The sequence below is a fragment of the Erigeron canadensis genome, chromosome 8, assembly GCF_010389155.1.
Source record: "Erigeron canadensis isolate Cc75 chromosome 8, C_canadensis_v1, whole genome shotgun sequence".
Classification (NCBI taxonomy): domain Eukaryota; kingdom Viridiplantae; phylum Streptophyta; class Magnoliopsida; order Asterales; family Asteraceae; genus Erigeron; species Erigeron canadensis.
Window position 1 is genome coordinate 2,560,013 of NC_057768.1, and position 26,998 is coordinate 2,587,010.

Here is a 26,998-nt window from a genome sequence, read left to right on the forward strand (position 1 = left end):
ACAAATGCTTACGTATAAAACGACACACCGAATAACGTCTCTGCAAGACGAACGTCACAACTTGGGACCAACGCATACGTCTACCTGCAGGACGAACGTCACGGTTGGGGACCAACGTGCTGACTTATCCTCAACCCCTATAAATACCCTTTCATTGGCCTACTTCTAGGACCAATGAACAACACACAAAAACACACACACACTTTACACTTGGTGGCGTAAGATCAACACCTTGATTTCATACCAGCTGGGAATCGCCAACAAGTCTAAAACATCTTTCAAACCCCCTTTTTTTTATACAAGATTAACCCCAAGACCTTAAGTGAGAAACCTCTCTTAAACACCCACAAAATTAATTTTTAAGATAGTACAGGTACATAATAAATCCTGACTTATTGGCTGAACTATTAGGCTCAAAGTTTTTCAGATGTTTGTTTAAACCTCCAAAAGTGTGAAAGCTGGTGGAGTTTGAATGACACCAAATGTGGCTTTACAATATAATGCTTAACTATATCTGTCAATTGTTGTAATTACTGCTGAATAATACAACTTAACCACCACCCATATATAGAACTCATTTATGCCCAAAAGATGTCTGTTTAGCATTCCTAAATGAGATAGAATTCTTATTATACTCTGTGCCACACGACAACATGTAATTCTATATTTCTACATAAGATACTTTTTTTCCCTTTGTCCGTGGTTTCTAACCAATTGAGGTTTTCCTCTAAAAAAGTTTTGTCATCTTTTAGCGTCCATTTTTATCGATTCATTAGTTACAATTTCAACATGAAAGTAACATAACAGCACAAGTCTTTAGTACGTAATTAAGAAATAATTTGTGACATTTATAACCATAAGTGTACGACTTCTTAAAAGTTGAAGTCCCACAAACCCAAAAAGAATCAGAAGCATGTTTTAAATTAACCAAATCAATGATACAACTCATACAAGGCTGTTTTTAACAGTTGCGAGCTCAACCTACATTTGTTCATATAAACAATACAACAAACACATCAATATTACAATCTTTTCAAGCTTTTCTTTCTGGCATCAATCTTCTTTTTGTCAGCTTGAGGCTTGACCAACCCACATTCTTTCTTATGTGCAGTCATGGATGGCGGCCCATTACTTGATCCACTTCCAACTCCAATCTCAATTGTTGGGGTCAGGCTGGAAGCAGTTGTTGGATGATCCTGACCACTTACCCCTTTCATGGTGTTCAATGATGGTGCCAAAGGCGTAGGCACCACTACACCAGATACCGCGTTTTTAGGGTCAACGCTACAAATCGAAGAGGTTTGGTCTACATTTACAGAGGTAGTTGACCCGGATATAACCCCTGCCTTAAACTTCTGTTTTGGCTTAAGAGCATGAATTCCAGTGTACAGCCTGTAAATAATTGTTACAACATGAGCACATTATTTATGAATCAAGCCTCTTATAGATGCAACCTTTTTACAAGATTCCTTCGTGTCAATTATTCAACATTTCAAGCAATTACTCAATATCAGTTTAAACCATTATTAAGAAAGTAAGTTTCTTTTAGCATATTTTAATTTGCATGTATTCGTTTGGCCATTATTGAAGATTGAATTTCATGAAGACATTTTTCAAGGTTTCTTCAAGCGTAAAAGGTATTATTCACTTTAAAGGAACTATTCTAATTTCGAAAGGCATATTCAAAAATTTTAATGGTGTCATTCAAGATTTTTTGAAATCACATAGTTGAAATGTAATAAACACTATTTACTAAAACAAAAATCAACAGTAAAACTCCAAAAGACCACATGACTATAGCTCTTGCCTGAATACCTAGCATATCTAGCATTCTTGTTATATTCAGGATTTCTGAAGGCATTTTTAAAGATTTCTAAAGGCTCTTTAAGATTTCTTTAGCCACATAGTTGACATGTGAAAAAAGATGAGGCTTTTTACTCAAATAGCAACTGTTAACAAACCACAAAATAGCATGGCTACACTTACTGACCTGGCATGTCTAGCATACTCATCATAATTATCAAGCAGCAATTTGCCAGCCTGTTCATTTAGCGCAGATTCTGGAAATGGCTCGATCAATAAACATCTGACTACCTGCAATACGATATACGGCAATTACATAACTTACTGAAAGTTCCATGAATTCTAGGGTGTATTGGTGTTTTAGGGAGTTCATGCACATAGCCTTTCATGTGTATGCACCTAGTCTTGTTGGCTAAGTCTTTATGTGGTCTCCACAGTTCCGTAAGTTTGATGCTAATCCTATGATATTAAATTTGCCCCCAAAAAAGATAGAAACAAAATCTAGGGTCATTGAAAAAAAAAAAAAACTTTACCAGAATATTTAATTTTCCGTTATTGAAATTGCGTATCTCCGTCACTTGTAATGATTTATATTTATCATTCAATGAATGACTGAAAAATTATGTACCTAATCCAATTATAGTTGTACATAAGGAAAGCATTGATAATCGCTTTCTATTTCTACTTAGCCCGGAGATTCATATTCCTACATATATTAATCGAGTCAAATACCAATGGGGTAACACCCCAGTGGTACCGTACCCCTAAAATGGGGGCTTGGGGGCTATACGGCCTGGGTTCGAATCTCGTCCCCAACCAAGTCTTCAGGGGTTTTCACAGGGCATGCGTATATGCGGTAAACGTGCATGGGTACCAATAGGTACATGGCCCCAGAGGGTGGCTATCCATCTACCCTTTTTTTTTTTAATCGAGTCAAATTGAATTATTCCAGTATAAAACAGAATAATCCATCTAAGTCATTGTACAAAACTAATTTATAACAAACTAATTGTATTTTTGTAAAAAAATTTTAAACCATCACTTGATCAAACTTGTATTTTTGGTTACTTTTCTTGTTAAGAAAGCATTAAGTAAGAAACTCAAGTAGATATTTGGAAGAGTGGATTGACCCTATGCTGCATTCAAATATTAACTTGGTGAGTTAATCATGTGTTCCAAAAAGATCAGTTATGCTTTTGAAGTTTTCTTTTAAGTAGTAGTAGTTTGTTATAAAAAAAAATTGAGGAGTGACTTGAATGAATTGTTTGATATAGTACAATGACTCTAGAGTTCATTAACCCTGAATGAATTTCAGCTCTAAATCAAAATAAAACAAGACGACTAAACTTACAATTAGAACATGGCGTAAGCCAAGACTCGGGTTCCAATCTCTTTTCAATGTGTTGACGCATATTTCACCATTTGTTGCTATATTTGGATGGAAGATCTTAGTCAGAAAGTAACCTACAACATTCACATGAAACAAATTCAGAATTTAGGGCTTAAGAATCAAAAATCCAGCATTTAACATAGTTGACTTCAGGCAAATTGCAACAATAGCCACGCGCTAACGGCTTATTAATAGTTTGGTGACTGATTTCGTAAACCTTCACAGATTATCAATCTTTTAAAAATTATTACAAAAACCATTCAGCCAGCCAAATTAACTTTTTCACAGAGTCTTCCAGCCACAACATTCAAAATAACAATTTTGAAAACTAATTGGATTTTGGTGGTGACTTTTTAAATCCAGTGATAAAATTAGAAACTAAGTGACTGAGTTATGTTTTATATCTAGCGAGTCAAATGGGCCATGACCCGGAATATACATATAAGTTTAGATCCTCCTAGATCACTGTATGCAGAAAACCAAATTATTATAGCAATAACATAAATTTGGCACACAACTTGCGTATGTCCATAAGTTAAAAATTCTTGAAGATTCTGTATAAGTTTAGCATGCCAACAAGAAGATATAATAAATGCAAGACCATTGTGTCTAAAACTGCGGCAAAACCTTTAGGTGGTAACTGCGGGAAGTCACGAGATAGAATCAACTTCATGCGAAAGACACCATTTTCATAAGGTGTTCCAGCTGCAAAACAGGGCTATTGAGTAAGAATATTGGACATAATGGACTCCCTCTAAAAGATATAAACAAGAAAAGAAAAGGCAACCTGGGCCTTCAATATCTGCATATATTTTTGAAAAATCATCATCATTTACTCCCACTTTAATTCCTTCCGGTGGGGTTTCATCAAGATTCTTCAATTCTCTAGCAAGCTGCTTTATTACATTTGGAGGAAGATTTTCATTGGTCGCCTGCAATATAAGCAATTAGAGAAATGTGTTACCTTTCAAGATTACATAGAAAAAAACAGTATAGCGGAGGTATAGAAAAAAACAGTATAGCGGAGGTATAGAAAAAAACAGCATAGCCATTATCATCCATCTATTATTAGCTTTTTTAACCACTACTGAATTCCATAACATATGATACCACAATTCAGTTTTAGTCGTGGATTTAGGAAGGTTGTTATTCGTTAATCTTTTCCGCAAGCTTTACTAAGTAAATGAAAGTAGGGGTAGTTACCATCAACCAAATGGCTTAAAACCGAATTACAATCCTGGTGTGGAAAGAGATGGAGACAATCACTTAAAGACCAATGTTGATTGCCGATGCTATCAAGAGTAACCTGTAAAAGCTTTTGGTCAGTCAAAAAGCATTCAAACTTATATAATGAAGGATGTAAAAACAAAAGGCAAATACTTGTACCACTAATAGTAGTTACTATGCATATAGAAACATATGATACAGCATTACATCCTAACCTACAAATATCCAAAATCCCATCATGAAAAGTTGCTTCTTTTTTCAGTTGAAAAGGGAAACACAAGAATAGAAACTATACACCTCCCAATATAGCGTCCAAACGGCATCCGAAAAACTACGAAATCACTAGAAAAACAGTACTTTCTAATAAAATTGACTAATAGTGATGAAATACCATAAAAACACTTGAACAATCACTCCTAGTTAAAAGATCATCAAGAAAAACTTATACTTTCCATCAAAGTAAGGGCCTTTAATGGGTGTTCACAATAATCTTTTCTAAATATTAATCACACGAATAAAAGAAATTCAAGAGTTCCACAAATTGATCATCAACCATAAAAGATCCACATTTTAAATGATTGTTTCTTATATATTAGATAAACAGAAAGGTGAGACATAGAAAAGAAAGAATTGAGAATACTATTGTGGTCTCAATAGATAGATATATACCAACAACATCTTTTGAAAGAATCAAGCCCAAAAAAAGGTTGCAACTTTATCAATCAAAACAAAAGGAACAAAGCAAAAAACCCCTAATTCATTCATCAAAGCAACCAAACACATGATCCTATTACATTTACCACAATAATCAAATAAACATAATTTTAATTAAACTTAACTAATAAGTTTGCAAGATTAATATTACCCAATTGAAATAAAGCATCAAGTTTCAAACTTTTTAAGAACCTAAACAAGAATTGTAATAATAATCTAAGAAATGTCATTTTTGACAAAATTAACTAATAAATTTGCAAGATCAAAAAACACCCAATTGAAATAAAGCATCAAGTTTCAAACTTTTCAACAACAGTTTTGATAAGTTATCGAAGAAACATCCCTTGATTAAGATTAAATACAAGATCAAAAAATACCAAATTGAAATGTAGCATCAAGTTTCAAGCATTTCGGGATCCTATGTGAGAAATTCAATAACCATCAAAGAAAAACAAAGAAAACCAACCTCAAATTTGACACCTTTTTGTGGTTTATTCTTACTTGGAAAGGAAACAAAGAAGTATAATATATGTTAAAATTCAGGTTAAAACTTAAAAGTTTCATGAGAATAAATGGATGATTTTGTCCCCTTCAATGATCATTGATGAAAGAGAGATGGTTGGTATGTGTCTATGTGAGTACCTAGAACCAGATATACACTACAATACAATATACAATATACAAATTCAGGTTAAAAATTTCATGAGAATAAATGGAGTATTATTATTTTTTTTATGGAAAAACAAATATGCTCCCCTTTACAATCTTCGCCTTACAAATCACATGTGATTGTTATCCTTTTTTTTTATTTGTATGTCATATGATATGTGAAAATGTGAGAGAGTTTACCGTTGGGGCCCTTTGATATTTGGACTTAGGATACTACTCTTTTTAGACTTTTCTTCACATAAATTTTCATTTATATGATGTGCTTAAGGTTAAAGAAGTTCCTTTAAGTTGTAGGCTTTTCCTTCTTATAGCATTTTTTTTTGTTTTGAAAAGCGACTTAGCAGTTAACAATGACTGAATGACATCACAGTAATATCTAATTAGACAGTTGCGGTGTTCGAACCACGTATGCTTAGGATGAAACCCAAAGAATTTCACCCCTTAATAATCCATTTTTATAAATGTAAAAAGTGGGAATCGAACCCTGATGGATTTTTCCAAAGCCTAGGACCTTAAGCATTATTCCAAAACAACCAGAACCGTTGATTACCCGGTTGTAACATTTGCCAAAAGACTGCAAGTTCGTCAGATGCAAATTCATCAGAATTTCGAGCAATGAAATTCATGATCAATTTATGCAAGTCGTCAAGATTTAACGAGAAAACTTGAAGAGCATTCAAGATGAGGCAAAACAAAATGAACTGGTCGAAACCTTCAAGTTCCTCCACATACCAACTGTCGATGGTTTGAGTAAAAAGGATCAAAGAATACTCGAAAGAGCACGAGAAGACTTGTGGCTAAAGTATGGCAATTTGTTTGTGTAATGACGAAGATGAGGACTAGTTTTATTTATTTGTTTGATAATGTATTTTTTTTTATTAATGTAATGTTTTCTTATTAACTTAATGTTTTTAGTTTATACGCATGTGTTTTAAATTTTTATTTTGTTTAATTGAAAAAGAAAGTGATAAAGTAAAAAGGTATTGTTAGTATCATGTAAATTATTATTTGTTATAACAGTCTTTGAGATTATCTAATATTCAATTAAGTGTTAACTCGAATTTCATTGTTGATGAATAAATACGATATCTAAAAAAGAAATTATAATTATGCATGTAGTACTGTAAATAAATGTTTCGTGGAAGGGAAATAACAATAGTGTATTCGAACACCATTGTTTGTTTCTGTTATGTTATGTAAATAGGTAATGGATATTTAAGGAAAACTTATAAACGATCAAACAAAATGTGGCTGTAGTTTAGTGGTAAGAATTCCACGTTGTGGCCGTGGAGACCTGGGCTCGAATCCCAGCAGCCACACTTCTTTTTTTTTTTCCTTATATTTGTTGGTTATGTATCTTACATTATTTTTTTTTATTTTTACTTTTAAACTATCCTAAAAGAATTTCTACCTATATCTTTTACAATGCATCAAACCCCGGATTTTTCTATTCAAAAGACATAACCAACTGATTAGTCTTTAATTATTAGACAATAAAAATTAAATGAGTAGATACTTACTCAATGGTTAATTAATTAATCATTAGTTCATTACAGTAATATTATTTTTAGACGCAACTCGTACAATCAAGATAAGTAACACAGGTACACAAACCATGCATGTTTAGACTTTAGAACACAACACACATGATATAATATATGGTAACATCTTTACAATAATAACAAGCTTGATTAATTAAGGAACCGTTTAGAAATGAATATAGTAGCTAGCCTTTAAATTGAACAACTATCACTTTTTTTTTGTGTGTCATTCTTAATTAATATGATTTTGGCTTGCCAAAAGCCCAAAACTATATATATATGTACCAAAAAGGGAAGAATTAACATTGGCCATATATAGCCTAAATATATGTATAATTAACCAACATAATTCAAGATTCATTATGAGATCGACTATAACTACTAGTTTTGTAAGAATTATCTCACACTATGTTCGAACTTAATTAACTAGTACCAGGAGTACGTATAAATTTAAATAGGTGATACATTTTATACAAAAAGACTTGAGTGGTAACGACACGTACACTAATTTAACAGATAATTAAAATCTATCAGAAAGAGTAGCTTTTGGTGGTTTTTGGAGAATCGGCAACTTTGAGAGTTTCCTCGATAAGTTTGCGTGCTTTCTTGCTTCGAATTTCAACTCGCATGCTTTCACTCTTTTCAATCTTGTCATAGCTATGCCAAGAGCTATCATCATCGACAACCGGTTTCTTTATCTTGAAAGAGCTTAGTTTTGTCTTCAATGTTGTCATCAACTTCCCAAAAACCATGTTTCTAATAAAAGCTTTATTGGTTCACAAAAGACCCTTTGGAAAAGAGAAAGAGAAATGGCCATAAACATACATGCATATCAAAATTAAGAAACAAAGACACAAAATTTAAGAGTTAAAATGACAAAGTTAGAAAGAGGAAGGGTTAAAGAGTAAGTACCTGAGGAGAATGGAGATGGAAACTGTGTGTGTGCTTTTTCTTTTTTTTGTGTGTTTGAGGAAGAAGGATGAATAAGGATAATGTATTGGATGTCACAGAGGACGTATATATTAAAGATATATAGATAGTCCATGCATTTGTTGAGAGTTTTGACATTTGACTTTTTAGTTGAAAAGTTGTACTAACAAGTAACAACTCTTTGTTTAATATTTTGGAGTGTATTTGAAAATATGTTTAGGAAGTATCTTAGTGTAAATCTGCAAATGAAACGCTTAACTGGCAGATGTATCTTTAGTTTTTCTCACAGGTCTTGGGTTCGATTCTCATGAGTAAAACGTTTATGAGTTTTTTCCGCGAATTACCTGTAATGACTTATGGTCTACAACTCGTAGTCTAAAGTACGTGTAGGCTTTACCATTATACAATGAGATGTTCTCTGATGTCGAATACCGACTAACATTTAAAAAAAATTAGTTTAAATCTGATTTTCGGAAAACAGTTTATATACCACAATACCAATCTTAAGATTAAAAAACTAATCATAATCATGTATCATATATCACACTGATTTTTTTAATCCATACTAGCTAGTTACTTTTTATGACTTAATATATTATGCTAGCTATGTTCAAAGAGTTCTAAGCAACCACAACAAGATCATCAATCATAATGATTCCATTCATTGTATCAAGTCAAATATCATAAAACAAAAACCCAAAACATTCCAAAACAACAATGAATAGATACAAAAACTATACATCAATTGTAACAAAAGAAACGTGTATACTTATGTCATCTAATCTCATTTCCATAATGGAACTCCAATCCTCCATTAATTTAATCCCATAATGTTAGGTATTATTTGTTTTTATTATGTTTTTTCTTTCAAATTAACTATCATCGTATTGTATTACTTACATATTGTTTCATTAATGCATATGATTATATCGTCCACTACTAAGAATGAATAGCTACGTACATATGACCATATATATATAATATCCCCATATTACCTTCTACTAATATTAGCTAGTATATACAAACATCAATGATACATTAAATTTTTATCCTAAATAAAAAAAAAATATTTGTGACATCATTATTTAATAAAAGTTGCTTATTTGTCAATTCCAAATTTTTTCTTAAAGGGTTTTTTTTTTATTTAATTTATTTATGATGTCACACACATTTTCCTTCTTAAAATTTATTTCATTTTTAGTTTGTTATTTTTTCAAACAAAATGTTTTTATTTTCTTTCAAAAACTCTAATAATTTATACATGGTCTATTAAATTTCATCATCTGAATAATTTTCTCATAATATATTTATAAATTATCCGTATATTATGCGGATTGATAAGCTAATTATAAAGTACTATTTTGAGGTTATGAGTATCATTAGACTGTCGCAACTTCAGTGACAAAAATACGTTTTTTATAAAACTTTTATTAATATACCCGGATTGAATCCGGTTTAATTAGCTAGTAACTATAAAATGTAAAAATTGTCACCTTAACAACTAGCAAGAAAAAAAAAAGGCTATAATATTTAGAGTTAATTTCACAAATCGTCCTTGTGGTTTTATCAAAAAATCATGTTTCATCCTTTAAACTTCAAAATGACACTGGTAGTCCTTTATACGTGGATAATGGTCATGTTTCGTCCTTTAATCTAACGGATAATGGTCACGTTTCATCCTTTAGTCGACCGTATAAAGGACGAAAACGTGACCATTATCCGCGTATAAAGGATTATCAGTATCATTTTGAAGTTTAAAGGATGAAACGTGATTTTTTGGTAAAACCATAAGGACGATTTTTGTAATTAACTCTAATATTTATACTCTTTTTAACTTGTAAGTTTTTCCTCAATGGACAAGTATTTTGAGATCCAACTAGTATAATCTCTTGTTTTTTTTTTTAACGACTAGTATATTAAAATATAAAAGGCTTACTAGAAATCAAGGTACAAGAAAAAAATATAATTACAATTACATTCACCATTCACGCCATCTTGGCCCAAACTAGTACCTAAATGCATTCTATGCCTTGAATTGCGACTATTGCAAAAAGGATTTAAAAAAAAACTCATATCAATTACAATTGTCCAAAACACGGAAAAAACCTTCACTAGACGAAAGCCCAGTGTGTTTTTGATAATAGCTATAGTTTTAGATAGCTATGGTTATTATAAATAAAATCTTTACTTAACCTAATTACCTGTATCTTTTTCTTTAAAGACAATTTATATTAATTGTTTTGTGAATTTATCATCATAATAGTGATGTACATATTAAACAGTCCCAATATGACAAAAAAAAAAAAAAAAATTAAGCTATTACAAGTAAATATTGCTTCTCAAAGATAGAGAAACTGGTAAGTATAATAATGAATTATTGGTTTTAAACCAAAAAGAAAAGAGAAAAAACCGATAGTATGTACTCGTATATGATTAACATTAACAATATTAATTGGTGGATTTAATATAAACAAGTGGGAAGAGATTGGCCAAATAAGTGACATGTAAAAGAAAGTTTGTTTTGTGGACTTTAAATAGAAAATGACGACCACGAGTGTCGCTATATTCCACCCCGACACTGCCAAGATGGGTCCTCTTAATTTGCTCGTCTCCATGCAAATTTCAATCAAAATTTTGTCATTTTCGCCTTGGATTCTGCATCTATATATTGGGACCCATGACGATCGAGTCACGTAATTTTGATATTACAAGTCAAATCCACTAGAAATCATGGAAACGTATTCTTTTGGAGTACACGAGACGATGGTGAATTATATCAATTTTTACTATTTCATTAAATTTATCACGTCGTGGATGTTAGATGACGCCAAACTCATCATTTTTCTTTTTTATTGATCGATTCGACGTTATTTTTAGAATAACAAACTTTTTTTTTATAATTAAAAACATACATGGGGTGTTTGGTTCGCGGAATTCCTTGAAATCTAAATTCCATTTCATATCCTGTTTGGTTGACATAATGAAATTCAGATTTCATTCCATGAGGTGTTTGGTTCACAAGGAAATAGAATTGGATTCCTTTGAATTCCATTAAATGAAGGAATTCAACATTCTTTGGCAAAATGGATGGAATGTTTGAAATTCCAAAGGAATTCAAAATTTGATAAAATTTAACTTTTTTTTGTTATAATTATTATTACTATGATTTTTGAGATTATATTTATCAATTATTATTATTATTAATTACAATTTTTTTCATTAATTATTAATCAGAAATAATTACATATTTATAAAAAATTGTTGTTTTATAAAATTTATTTAATTTAAATAATAAGAAACATTATATTTTATAAATATTAATTTTAGTTTATAATATACTAATTTATAATATTTTAGTTTATAATATTTTATAAAACTATAAATAATTACAAATTTATAAAAAGTAATGTTGTTTTAAAAAATTTATTTAATTTAAATTATAAGAAACATTTAATTTTATAAAAATATTAATTTTAGTTTATAATATACTATTATTTTATAAAAATATATTATCTTAAAAACTTATATAATTTTATAAAATAAAATAATTTAAAATATTTCTTTATAAAAAAAATATTAATTTATAAAAAATTAAATTTAAAAAACTTTTATCTAGTTTTTTATTTTGTAAAAACATTTATATTATCATTGTTTAAAATATATGTTTATTTACTATTACTATATAACTAATATAATTAATATTATGAATTCCATTTAATTCCGATTAACCAAATACAAACTGATTATAATTCATTCAAATTTTAATTCCATTAGATTCCAATTCATTCAGATTCCAAATCCATCAAATTTCAATTCCTTTAACACATTCCAATTCCATCAAAAACATTCCGCGAACCAAATGCCCCCACAACAGTATTGCATTACTTTGAAATAATTTTTCAACTTGGCATCCAATGTTTCGAAGGAACTCTTTTATCTATATCGTACACGTAAAAACACACATAAAAAGCTATTAAAGACTTTCTAGTATAACGTAAGATTGAAAAACCTTTAGATCGATCTAGACTGTAATTTGAGAAAACTTATAGATGTATATGGTTATGGTATACATACATAAAAGCAAAATGAAATAAGAATTGTTAAATATGTAGGGTTGACCGGTTGAGTATTAGCAAAATGAAATAAGAAATGTTAAATATGTAGGGGTTGAGTATTGTAAAATAAGTATTAAAGTAAAATAAATAAAACAAGAACTTGACTCTTAGATCATGGTTAAATTAATGCACGAAGTAATTGATGTAAGATGATTTTCATGACGCACAATGATTATCAATTAAGAAAACCTATTATTTTATTTGTTTTATTTTAATAGTTGTTTATGATTAACATTAACAATAATATTTGAATAAACATAAATTTATCGTAATGTAAGATAACTAGTAAAACGTGTAGTTCAACCTTTTATATATATATATATAAACTAATATTTATGTTAAATAAATGATAAATAAAAAATAACATATAAAATGTATTAAAAAAAGAAACTCTAAACCTAAAATAATTTTAGCATATAACATATGTAAAAAAAGTAATTCTAATAAATATATTATAGTAATTTCGGGTTCGGGTATGGAGATTGGGGATTTACAATTTCCTATTCCCGTCCCCATCCCAATCGGGGAATAGAATAACATCCCCATACCCGTTCTTATCCCCGGTCAATTCAGGGATTCCCCGGTCAAATCGAGTTTGAATATCGAATTTTTCATCAGGTACAAATATTTTTGTCATCCCTAAAATCGCGCCTCTTCTCCCAGCCGACCTTGTAAATAGGATTTTGATAAAGTGATCACACTTCCTCATACGACATACTTTTACATGACCCGTTTTACATCAATAGCTTCCGCTACTTGCCGCTGTCACCGTCAGCCGCCACATCCACCACAAGTTGTCGTCGCTCTATGCGGTAATGTATACTTATGAGTGTAATGATTCAATATCCTTGAAAAATAATAGTATGTAAAGTTTTTTTTTTCTTAGAATTCATTTCAGTGCATGTCGCTTTTGGCTAAAGATCTTACTTTAAAACTTTTATTCTACTTCGAATAAAATAACTCCATGCTTGCTAATATGTAGTTAAATTTAAATGTATTTTAAATGATCATTACACTTGCTAGGAACATGTTTTATCACCAAAACCACTAAAAAAATCTTTTAATTATGAATGAACACGCTACAAAAATATAAACTAACGGATATTCATGTATAATTGTATATACACGGGTAACAACAAATGATGATGTACCTACCTAGACCACCAGTATCCAAGAGGACGCAAACTACACCTAGGCTACACGCATATTCCATATAGCCTGGGGAAAGAAGATAAGTACGAAAGAGTTGTTACCATATCATTTCCTTATATGATGGAAATCGTTACTAAAGTTAAGGAGACATAAGACGCGTGAGAAGACTCCTTCTCAAAGGAGAACACAAACAATACACATTAAATCGGCGTACAAGGGAGGAACCCTCCTACCAATGGGGAATCGCCTACAAATCATCTCAAACACCTCAAATCATCATACCCAATCCGCTGTACAAACAATTGGCGCCATCCGCGGGACGCCTACTCTATACTATTACAGATCTCGAAAAAAAAAAAAAACAGCCACAAAAGTTTTCTTTTTCCTCATCTCGATTCCCTATAGTGAGACTAGATTCCCAAAATGTACGCCGCAACCGAATATAATCAAACAACCACTAAGCGAAAAGATCCACAAAACCCGCAAATCCCGTCAAGAGACCTGTGTTTTCCTGCCCTGGGAAATGCGAAAGCAAGTAAAGATCCACTAATAATACACGCACAAGTATTTAATATCTCCGTACGAAGGGTATACATCGATAATGGAAGCGAGTGTGACATTATATATGAACACTGTTTTCTACAATTACCAAAGGCGATTAGGGTAAGAATGACGAAACCCACAGGCCTACTCGCAGGATTCACCAGAGATCGTGTATGGCCCCTAGGGGAAATAGACCTAGACGTTACTCTGGGAGACCCACCGTTTTGTCGAACGAAAACCCTAGATTTCACCGTGGTACGAGCACCCTCACCACACAACTTTCTCCTAGGAAGACCAGCAATTCAAAGAATGGAAATGGTACCCTCTACGATTAAAGCCATGGTATTATTCCAAACGAAGATGGGCGTAGGAATGATAAAATCAACCTACGAGTAAATAAAACAAGTAAATGAAGTCAAGAAGGCAAAGGAAGAACCGGAAGAAGAAGAACAACACAGCCAAGCCAATCATACACAAGATAGCGACAAGGTACGTGTAAACCCAGCCTTCCCTGATCAAACAATAACTATAGGAGGAGGACTATCAGAAAGTTTCAAGAAAAGAATGCAAAAATTATTGCAACAAAATATCGACATTTTCGCATGGGAATATGCAGATATGACAGGAGTGCCCAGAACATTAACCCTGGTGGGAAGCACACTTATCACGGAGCATAGGTTGAATGAAAGAAAGAGCATGGAACCAGTAAGGCAAAAGAAGCGAAGTTTGTCAAACGAAAGAGACGAAACAACATGCAAAGAAGTAGAGGAACTAGTAAAAGCAGGAATCATAAGAGAAGCTACATATCCTACGTGGATCGCAAATCCAGTAATGGTAAAAAAGGGAGACGGAGGCTGGAGAATGTGCGTAGATTTTACAGACATAAATAAAGCATGCCCGAAAGACTGTTACCCATTGCCAGAAATAGACTGGAAGGTCGAATCCCTAGCAGATCATAAATGGAAATGCTTCCTAGATGCATATAAAGGGTATCATCAAATACAAATGGCAAAAGAAGATGAGGAAAAAACATCTTTTCACACAAGTAAAGGGACGTTCTGCTACACAAAAATGCCATTCGGTTTAAAAAATACAGGAGCAACCTACTAGAGACTCATAGACAAAGCTTTCCACAAACAAATTGGGCGCAACCTAGAAGTTTACGTAGACGATATGGTCATCAAAAGCAGAAAGGAGGAAGAGCTACTCGCAAACATCCAAGAAACCTTCAACACCCTGCGGGAAATAAACATGAAACTCAACCCCAAGAAATGTTCATTCGGAATGGAGGCTGGGAAATTCCTAGGATATTGTGTCACAAGCAAGGGTATCCAGGCAAATCCATCGAAGGTAAATAAAATACTTGAACTCCCAGCCCCAAAAACAGTCAAAGAAGTGCAAAGCCTTGATATGTCGTATTTTATACCCATTTCCCACGGATTAGTTAGTTGTTTAAGTAAGGTTTACGAGTCGTTTTCGTGTATATTTGGTACGTTTATGGTATTTGTTAGTGTTTCAGGAGTTAACCGGTATTTAAGCAATAATTTGAAGAAAACAAAGTTTCTGGAGTAAAATGAGTGCTTATGGATGTTTTACGAGGCATGAGAATGAAGATTGGAAGCTGGTCAAAGAAAGTCAATGCTGGTCAACGCAAGTCAACGGGCACTGTGACACACTATTGTGATGCATCGCAGTAATTCATGCCGAGGAAAAAATTGCTTCGCAGCGTGCTGAGACTGCGACGCAGTCGTACCATATACTGCCAAAGACCACTCAATGGAAGTCAAAGTCAAGAAAGTCAAACAAGAGACTGCGACGCAGTAGGGGTCGAATCTGAACAACTTTTTTTAGAAAGTATAAATAGCTTGCAAAAACATTTTTGAAACCCTACCTTCACTTTCCAATCGACTTTTGCAGCCTTGGGAGCAGATTTTCATCCGATTATTCTCTTTCAAAGAACTTCATTACGATTGGATCAATTCCGTTATTCGTTTTCATTCCTTTGTATTCGGTAACGATGAATTCTCTTTATTTGATTGGATATTCGTATTTTCATATGAGTGGCTAATCGCCTTTTCATCCATCTTGATGGAGTGAGACAATATGTACGTATTGCACAATATTTTATAATTCAAGTTGATTTAATTTAACGTTGTGTCGTGATCTTAGTTTATTAATTCTTTATCATTTAATTATTGGTTGCAGATAATTTTTGCACAATCTTAGTAGTAACTCGGGTTGGATAAAAGTTATTTTGATCACTTGGTTAGAAGCGATTGGTTCTATGACGGGTACGGTAGAACGTAATTAATAATTAATAAGAATTAACGGGTTAATGGTTGGGTACAATCAATAGACACATTTGTTATCCGAAATGACCAAAACCATTGTTGAATTAGTGAAGTTATAAAAAGGCGTCTTGGGGTACCGGTCTTAATAATGGAACTAGTTTAAACAAGAGAGTCAAATGAAGTTGTTAACTTGACGGGTACGGGGTTAGCGATCAATTTGAATCTCGGTTATTGAATCAAATAAATGGAATTTGAACTTCATCCAATGTGCAATCTTAACATGTTGTCGAGCGAAATCAAGATGGGTGACCTTTAATTTATTGTTTTAAACAACAAAATCTTCTTTCGATTAATCCTGAGGGATTACTGACTCTTTCCACTAACTGCTTGCAACGTGGCAATTCGGCCACAAAACCCCCCCATTTTACTTGAATCACTAAATTTCTACAATTGCTTATAAAAGTCCTTGTGAACGATCTCGGCTTACGGATTTTTACTATATTGCATGCGATCAGGTACACTGCCTGTGAGTGTGTAGTAGTCAGTCTATTGGTAACTCGTGTTTATAAATTTTATTAATAGATTTCACACAGTAAGCCTCAATGGCAAACTTGCAGCACTAAGCCATGGCCTCTCAAAAGGAGCAGATAGACAATTGCCATTTTTCAAAACGCTAAAAAGTTGTAGGGTAAAGAAAGGATTTGAATGGACTAAGGAGGCTGACGAAGCATTCGAACAAATGAAGAAACACATAGTGGAGCTGCCCACCTTGACGTCACCTAAGAAAGGAGAAACCCTGTTTATATATCTCGCTGCCTCCACAGAATGCATCAGCGCAGTGTTGCTCACCAAAAAAGAAAGAAAACAAATGCCGATCTATTTCGTGAGTAGGATCCTTCAAGAAGCAGAGATGAATTACCCGGATATGGAGAAACTTGTGCTAGCCCGCGTACACGCAGCAAGAAGATTGCGCAGATACTTTCAAGGCCACCCAATAGTGGTACTCTAAGACAAGCTACTAAGGCAGATATTGACAAAACCAGAAAAATCGGGAAGGATGGCAAAATGGGCAATTGAGCTTGGCATATGACATCGAGTATAGGACAAGACACGCAATCAAGGGACAGATACTCACATAAACAATACACATTAAATTGGCGTACAAGGGAGGAACCCTCCTACCAATGGGGAATCGCCTACAAATCATCTTAAACACCTCAAAACATCATACCCAATCCGCTGTACAAACAACAAATGACTTAAATCGGCATGGGAAGTTGAAAAATATAGTGACAATGTACATTAATTAACAGGTAATCTGGATTATATAAAGCACTATAATAGTTAATGTAGGGCTAACTGGGCCAACCTAACGGGATTATATATCTTACTTACTTCAATTTTCCTTTTGCAAAAATTCACGTGAGATACATATTTATCAAGTTAGAACGATTTTGTACTCAGTGCAGGCTTAAGCTTTTTGATGATTTTAAGTGAGATTAATTTTGGAAGCCTAGTTCACTAGCATACAAATTAAAGTAAATACAGAAAACAAAAAAAGGGTAGCTCATCTTATATACCCAACTTCCTGCTAGAGTGAAAGGAAAAGAAAAAAAAAATCATGTTTGTTTAATTTTTTTTCTTGAACACCTGTAATAATATTTTTGTCATTGCCTACTTTTTAAGGTGAGGGCCTGCTATTTTTTTTTCTTTAGCCGCTAATAATAACATGATTAAGTTGGTATCTAGCCTAAAAGTCCAAAACATTAACCCACTATACATAAAAAAAAATTAAAACATATTGAGGCCTAAATTTTTGGAGACCTGAAGCCATTGCTTAAACCACATGAATAGTATAGCCGACAACCCAACAGTAATTGTACTTACAAAGATGTTTACCTAGTAAGGTATGACCTGCTGTGAAAACATCTGAACACCTAACTACTAGATTATCTTGATCGTAGCAAGACATAAAAGTAATACATATTAACCCCAAATAATTGTGTTTAGCAAATGCCTCAAGATGCTTGATTAGGAAAATTGTATTCTTGATAGCATGGACTCATGGAGCCTATAAGAAAAAGAGCCGAAACAAAGCCATTTAGTGGGCCTCTTTTGCAGGTGTAGCCCATTAATTAGAAGGGTTTGGGTTTTTTGGTTTTTACTTTAATGAAAGTACAAAACCATGTCGTGCCTTGATTTAGGGCCAAGCTACTAAAAAGGTCATAAAAATCTTAGCCCCATTATATGGTTTTCACCTCAAAGAAGCTTTATTGTTGACTTGGTGCAATCGAAAATGAAAAACATTGAAAGTTCAAATTTCAAAATAATTTTTATCAACAAACCCTTTTAATTATATATCATTTCTTTTTAATTATTGGATTACGAAAAAGTTATAAAAAACATATTTTTTTTGAAATAGCTTTATGTTCCATATCTCTAAACTTTTCTTAACGATATATATACAGTGTATATGCACAAAATGTTGTAACAAAAACAAATTGTAACATTGTTTTTTGTTACAAAACAATACCTTTGATAAATTTGTTTTAAAACATTTTATTTATTTCTTTATTTATTTATTTTGGAACGGCTGTTTTAAAACATTTTTACAGTAAAAGATATGATGTTTATTTATTTTTCTTAAGATAGATTACGTAATGCATGAATGAGACATATTACCAGAGCGCTCACGAGTATTGTATATGTCATGTAGACAGTGAAAGATTATCATAAACAATTAAATGCTTAAATATATGATTTGTTATTATTAGACCATTTAATATATAATTTAGAGCTCGATGTTGATATGTCAACAATTAAATGTTAATAAAGCTAATGTAGTTTGGGAAAAAAACAAAGTGAGTATTTTGATTCCTTTTAGATGAAAAAAAGAGAGTGTTAACTTTGCGTGAGAAATTAGTATAATTTTATTCCATTTGCATTTCCTTCCCCGATCTCTTATTTAGTTTTCTCAATTTTATACAACCTAGGTAATTTTTGTTTTTGTCGACCCCTTTTAGTTAACAGTCAAAAAATTATGGAGAATTTCTCACGTCTCAATTCCATCCTGATATGTTTCGATTTCGGTACCAGAAATTAGTATTAATTATTTTTAAATAGGACCGAGAACGTATTTACTTTTGGTGATTTACGGGATTGGTACCGGAATCTGGTTGATATGCAACTAAAATTGATACCATGTTTTTTTGATTTTCAGGATCAGTATCGTTGATATTGAGAGTTTGAGACTGATATTAGTGACCGTGTCGATGGATACACGTAATTCTATTTTGATATTATTGTAAAAAGGACAAGGCATGATATGTAAAAAATAAAAGTCAAATGGTGGAATGTGTCAAAAAGGATTGTAGTATCAATACGTCAACACATGTCAAATACAACATGTAACATTACAAAACGATGGAACAAACAAGGCAACTCCGTGGTTGGCCGGCTGGCCATTTGACCTTTATCAACTTTGATGAATTAATTTTATAGCACCATACTTTTGTTATTAACATTTTGGCTCCCTTAATTAACTTTATCATGAAAATATAACACCAAACGATGTAACATCCTGCTTATCATCCTCTTGAACAACTAGAAATATGAACTAGTTGTATGTCTTAACTTATGAAATGTTAATGATTTGCATCATAGTTAAGGAAACTTTTAGGTATCATATAGACAGGCTCATCCCATGAATTTTAGGTGTCTGGTTCGATAATATATCAATGGTGCCCATTAAACATCACAAATGGTCATTAAAAAAAAAAATAATGGCGTTAAAAAATTTTACTATAAGAAAAGAAAATTTTGACTTATTGTTAAATTTATCAAAACTAAAAGATAAAAACCTCATCTAACTTTGACTAATTAAAATAAAATAATTTAAAATTATTAATACAAACACGTTTACGTTAAATAAATGATAATAGTAATAATAATTATAATTATTATTAATAATATTGATATATAAAAGTTAAGATATAGATAAATGGCTAATGGGCTTTAATAAGATAGTCAACCTCATCAATTTTTTGTTGGACTATACTTGGGCAGCAAAATTAATTTAATATTAATTAATCAGTAAATACATATATAAACGCATTGCAAATTTTGGTGTCCTGTTCAATTGAGCAGCTCGCACTTATAAATCACCGGACCTGCATATAGGTTTATTTAGTATTATATCGCATTATCTCCCATGCAAAAATTTTTTATAAAAAATGCATAAACCTACAAGTAGCTGGTTAGGAAGCATATATATAGAGTACCTCTATGAAAGTAAGACAATAAATTATAAGATTATAACTTTATGTATATTTATTTTTAATGAAAGATTATTGCAGCATCTAGCTTTTTTACTTCTAAATAATCTTAAATACCATGTGCCTGGGATAAAATTTTGGACTTACATGATATCCTAAAAGATAAAATTTTTTGCCAAGTGAACTAGTCACACATTCACATTTTATTTTGTATACTGGCTTGAATATATACTATATTAGCAAATATTCTAAAAGAATTAGAACATTGTATATTATTATCTTTATCAAATTGCTTGAATGGAAAGGATAAGGTTTAAAATGTAAAAGTGACTAATCAAACAAATATATCTAATATAGTTTACTATAAATATAAACCAAGAGATAACCATCAACTTTGTTAATGAACCAACCATTATATACGAATGCAAATAAAAGATTCTGTTTCTTTTCCACCCTCAACTCAAACCAACATTACCACAAAAATCATCCATGAAGCTTCATGCCATCAATGAAGGAAAAATACAACTTTTCACAAGAAGAAAGACCTCATCAAAGATAGCCCATATTGTAGCCCTAACTCTAATTGTCACCATTGTCCCTATATATTATCCTTACATTCGTTACATTATTCTTGAAAAACCAACTTCAATATCTTCATCTTCGAATGATATTTTACAAGATCAATCCACAACTCTTTCCCATCACCATCCTCTATATCGTAGCCATCTTTTACCCGCGACACATAAAGGAGAGAATGATCAAAATGTGGTGGTACCAATCTTGGAGAATAAGGAAACCCGTAAGAGGGATAAGAGGAAAAGAGGGACGAAGAAAAAGAGGCGTCGAGAGGTGGTATTAGAGCCTCCAAGAGGTGTTGATGGTGGTGGTAATTATAATACTAACAAGTCTTGTGATTTATTTTCGGGTGAATGGGTTGAAAACGACGAGGGGCCTTATTACACGAATGAGACGTGTTGGGCTATACAAGAGCATCAAAATTGTATGAAATTTGGGAGACCAGATAGGGATTTCTTGAAATGGAGATGGAAACCTTATAATTGTGAATTGCCGGTTTTTGATCCATGGCGATTTCTTGAGATGATGAGGGGGAAGTCTCTTGCATTTGTTGGTGATTCTGTATCAAGAAATCATATGCAATCTCTTCTTTGCCTATTATCAAGGGTATGTCTATCATTTCTTTAATTCACATTGATTTTTTTTCATGAATGTGTTTATGCATGTATGTATGTATAATTGTATATGTGCATTTTAAGGCTAGAAATTAATGATAATACATAAATTATAATTAAGAAGTTACTAACTTGAGGCTTAATTTAGGGTATCGAAAGGAATACATAGTTACTTCTTGAATAAGTGAGAACTTATATAATATATTGAACACTGTCGTAGAAACAAAAAATCACTAGAACTCTACTGTAACAATAACTTTTGATTTTTCATAAAACTTGAATTGGAGGTAATGCATCTGATTTGCTGCTTCGGGCCCTACTATTTTTGGGCTACTTTTGCTATTGTTACTATCCTACTACTTACTAGTGGGCCAGCTAATGCTAAATTACTAAATCAAGGTTGCAGCCCAACTACGTACCAAACCGAACTGAGTAACCCAAAATCCATCATTTCGGCTTCGCTTAAACAAAATGAGAGGATTAATATTTGATGGAAAATGATTAATGTGACTAATTTATATGTTTTAGGCCTAAAAGAGAAATTAAGCCGTGTGTCAAGATCAAAGGTAAAGATAATGACAGAGAATGAGTGGAAAAAGTGTGACATGTGATGTATCGAGTAGGTCTATTTTTAGCAAGGTTGAGAACTCATGAGTTGGACTAGACTCGGCGAGGGGGAGTCCGGGAGAGTCAGAAATTTTTGGAGACTCAAACTCTATTCAGGGAGAACTGGGATTGAAAATTTATATACAAACATAAATTATATGTGATAAAACTTTAAAAATATCTTCCAAACTTCAAATATAAACATAATTGTTTAAAATCATTAACATAATAATTCAAACTTGAAGATTAAACGTTAGATTAATTGATAGATTCACGCTTCATGATCATTTTATCCGTATCAAGGTTGGAGAACTCGTGACTCGGACTCGACTTGACGAGGTGGAGAGTCAAGAGTTTATATTGGGTACTCGGCCGACTCGGAAGAGTTTTACAACCTTGATTTTTAGGCATATGAATTAGATATATATATCGTTATCCATATTTTTAGTGTAATATAAAATTAGATTATTTTGATAATTAAATCTAATATTTTTACTAACCAATAATATTATTTTCTAATTTTAATCTACCTTTATAAAATATCAATATTAAATTAGATATTTACTTATCAAGTTCACACACATATTTTTTATATTTGTTTTTATATTCGATTTATATTTTCTCTCTTCACTTTTATATCTTCTTTTTCATTATTTTTTAAAATCTACTTCATGTTCTTTTCAGATTTTACATACATAATAAGAGTATAATATCATTAAAAATCTTTTTAGTTTTATTGTAAAATTTATAGTAAATAATACAATCAACTTTTATAAAGTGTTAAATTCTAATATCTTTATTAACTACTAGATTATTTTCTCGTGTAATACGCGGGATAAAAGCATTAAGTTTTTATAATATTGAGATTTAATGATATCATTATTCACTCTGCCTCCTAACCTGAGTATAACCAAGTTAATCTTTCATAGAAAGATTACCTATATCTCAAAGTTGGTTGAACAATGATTTGAACCTAGGACCTATAAATCATCATGAGAACTCCAAACTACTACATTAGCCAATCATTAATAATTACTAACTATTTTTTTTTGTTTTTTTGAACAACAAATTCTAAATTATTATTAAATATAACACTTAGAATTGTATATCTTCAAAATTATAAGCTTTTATGACTTAAATGTATGAAGATCTAATAATAATAATATCGTAAACCACATGTCCAGTGTTGGACACATGTCTAAAATCTAGTTTGATAGTATATCATTCGTGGCAATGTATTGATGTAATTAAAAAATTAAACTAACTTAAAGTTTTTGTTTGTTAAATTTACAAGTATGGTTTTTTCATATGTCTGATATTAGATTTTTAAATACTTTCAATCCAGTTTACCTAATATTTTTTTTTTATATTTAAATGTTACTCATTATAAATTTTATCGATAAAAACGTATGTATTAAAAGTTTTAAAAAAATTAATTCAATAGTCGCACATCATACGGGTAAAGACCTGATTTATATATACTTCAAAACTAATGTATATATTTTTTTTAACTAAGTATTATATTTAGACCAACTATTTTACTCTTATATTATCCTATATATTCTTATGTCAAGACTTAAATCTTAGTATTTTCCCTGGAAGATATGAACCACTATATATTATCCTAAATATTCTAATGTATACACTATACAAATTTATGTTTGGAGTATAATATTGAAGACGCAAAAGTTTTTATAAAAAATAATGAATAATCATTAACGGAAACATCAACCAATAATATGTTATTGGACTTAGCCATCAATACATGCATTTAAATATCATTTAACGTAAATGTATAATGCAATTTAGTATTTACTAATTTAGTATATTAAAGATTTAGTTTATTTATTTATTAATCTAAATATGATAGATGATGTAAGCAAAACAATCTAAAGGTTAAAATTCAATTTTGCTTTTCATTTAAGGGTTGTGGTTTTTTAAAAATGATTTTAAGATGCCCTTTTATTATTATTGGGAGATATTTGGTTTTACATTTGATTTGATTTATCATTTGATAAATAACGCTCATAATAAATAATTATTAATTACTTTTATTTATAGTGTCTTTGTCCATCAAATAGGTATAAGTTAGTATAACAATATACACAAAATAAGAGGATTTTATTTTATATAGCATCTCGTATTACATATTTACATACTACATCGGCATTTTATCATTGTTTTGCTGATACTTACATGGTAGTTTCTTGTATCTACGAAACATTTATGTCTTTCATATTATTTACTTATGTAATTTACACTCGATATCCAGGTTACATATCCGAATGATGTTTCAAACTCAAGTGACCAAAATTACAAAAGCTACGAGTACCCAGACTACAACTTCAACATTTCGATTTTTTGGTCACCTTATTTAGTGAACACAGAAAGAACGGACCAGCTAGATATAACACAGCCATTCAAACTCTACCTCGACGAATTTGACGAATCTTGGACATCCCACATTGAAAACTTCAACTATGTCATCATCTCTTCGGGTCAATGGTTTTTTCGACCCACGTTATTCTATTCAAACCGTGTAATAATTGGTTGTCTTTATTGCTCTGAAAGCACTATTCACCACCGCTCTGCCTTCTTCAGCTACAGGAGGGCATGGCGAAGTGCTTTCAGAGCAATAAATAGCTTGAAGAATTTTAAGGGGATTGTTTTTTTGAGATCTTTTGTACCATCACATTTTGAAGGTGGACATTGGGATAAAGGTGGGGATTGTGTAAGAACAAAGCCTTTTAAGAGCAATGAAACTGTGATGGCAGATTATAATTTGGAAATGTACAACACTCAATTGCAAGAGTACAAGATTGGAGAGCGTGAAGGTAGAAGAAAAGGTATTAAATTTAAGTTTATGGACATGACCCAAGTTATGCAATTGAGACCAGATGGACACCCTAGCAAATATGGTCATGGGCCTTTCCAAAATGTGACCATGGCTAATGACTGTGTCCATTGGTGCTTGCCTGGTCCAATTGATGCTTGGAATGATTTTTTGGTGGAGTTAATAAAAAGGGAGGAGGATAATAGATAGTATTATGTGCATTGATATTGATAATTTGTACATTATGAAGGAAAGTTTATAATGTAAATTCATCATAGTTGGGCTTAATTAACATTGAGATGACTTTTGGTGTTTTCATTTATTCTCTTCTGGATACCAAACTTTGAGTAGTTGGCATCAAACTTGGATTGGGCTCATAGTTCTTTTAGTTTCAAGCTCACTTACAAGTCCCAAATGGGTTGGGTCGTCTGCTTTAAAGTTATATATATTCTCATTCTTAACAGTGTGTTTGGTTGTCATGATATTTTTCTTTTCTAGAGTGATACATTTTCAACAACAATTACTACAAGATAATGTGAATGTCTTAGATATGTTCCGGTAGCATCTTCAAGAAAAACCTCACAACATATGTCACTACAACGAGTCACACTCACAAACTTGTGAGTAAAACCCCATATATCGTTTGTGGTACCATTTCGGTTACATGGCACGGTTTCATGTCTAACTATAAAATGTTATATTCAAAACAAAATTAGTTTTAGACATTTGTTAATATAAAAGGACTTATTGTATATTGGTAATTTTTGAAAATTTGTTGTGTCCATGGTGCCCCGAAAATACTATCAAGAATTAGGAGTGAGCAAAACCAAACTATAAACCATAAAAACCACAAAACCGTCCCATGATGAAAAACCGAATTTATGGTTCTTGTATTTAGAAAAACCATATTAATGGTTTGGATTTTGATTGCATATAAAAAAAACACAAAAACCAAACCGCACCGCATTCTATATTATCAATAAATAAAATAAATTTTTAATATTAGTTTAATTAATATATATTTCAAGATAATAGTTGAACTTGATACTTTAATATTTTTTATTATTATTATTTAAAAATTTGAATTTTGTTATGGATAGACTTTGAGTTTTTTAGTATTAATATTTGCATGAATAAACCATAAAGTTGAATATCTTGCTTTTTAGTTTTTAGTTGATCCGGTATTTAAAAAAACCCAAACCCCACCCATTTGAAACCAAAAACCAATCTGAAAAATCAAAAAACCAAACCGCTATAAACTATTTACACATGGTTTGAAATTTTAAAAATCAAAAATAATGGTTTGGTGTTTGGTTTTAACTAAAAACCGCACCCATACTCACCCCTATCAAAAATATACTTTTTGAGATTAAAAAAGAAAATTACACGAAACTTAAATCACAAATTAATATAAAAAGATATATTCTTACTTTATGTTGGGCCCAAAAATAATGTCATATATGTACTTGTTACATAGTGTATACTGTATAGTGTTCAATATTCAAAGTTCAAACATTTCTTCAATGTTGACCCACTTTTCTTTTTTAAGTTTATAACCCGGAATTACGCCCATGATTGAGTTATGAATGTAATGTAAACCCAAGATACTTCCATGAAATCCTAAAGATAAAGTTATGTCCCCTTTCCTCCACATCGACCGGGCCCTACAAACCCATCTTCCCCTTGTTTGTCGCCACTTTTAACGATATTTTACGAATGA

General features: G+C 31.5%; 2 protein-coding genes and 1 non-coding gene across 4 annotated transcripts; 2 read left to right on the forward strand and 1 right to left on the reverse strand.

Moving 5' to 3' along the window:
- Positions 1 to 902: 902 nt before the first annotated feature.
- Positions 903 to 5,813, reverse strand: LOC122579905 (ubiquitin-conjugating enzyme E2 22-like). Of its 2 annotated transcripts, none has more exons than XM_043752163.1 (7): positions 5,601 to 5,813; positions 4,397 to 4,499; positions 3,981 to 4,125; positions 3,821 to 3,898; positions 3,155 to 3,267; positions 1,991 to 2,094; positions 903 to 1,392 (listed from the first exon to the last, which is right to left on the reverse strand). In XM_043752163.1, the coding sequence occupies exons 2-7, from the start codon at positions 4,397 to 4,399 to the stop codon at positions 1,023 to 1,025; spliced, it is 813 nt and encodes a 270-aa protein (XP_043608098.1). In that variant the 5' UTR covers positions 4,400 to 4,499; positions 5,601 to 5,813; the 3' UTR covers positions 903 to 1,022. The 2 variants fall into 2 exon arrangements, with proteins under 2 accessions (XP_043608098.1, XP_043608100.1); XM_043752165.1 differs by lacking the exon at positions 5,601 to 5,813 and adding an exon at positions 4,580 to 4,594.
- A 1,237-nt stretch (positions 5,814 to 7,050) lies between these two features.
- Positions 7,051 to 7,122, forward strand: TRNAH-GUG. The gene has a single exon. It is a non-coding gene; the product is annotated as a tRNA-His (tRNA).
- Positions 7,123 to 21,125: 14,003 nt separating this feature from the next.
- On the forward strand, positions 21,126 to 25,576 carry LOC122580342 (protein trichome birefringence-like 19). The gene is made up of 2 exons (XM_043752613.1): positions 21,126 to 21,831; positions 24,718 to 25,576. Exons 1-2 carry the CDS (start codon positions 21,139 to 21,141, stop codon positions 25,486 to 25,488), a joined length of 1,464 nt encoding a protein of 487 aa, XP_043608548.1. The 5' UTR covers positions 21,126 to 21,138; the 3' UTR covers positions 25,489 to 25,576.
- The last annotated feature ends 1,422 nt before the right edge of the window (positions 25,577 to 26,998 follow it).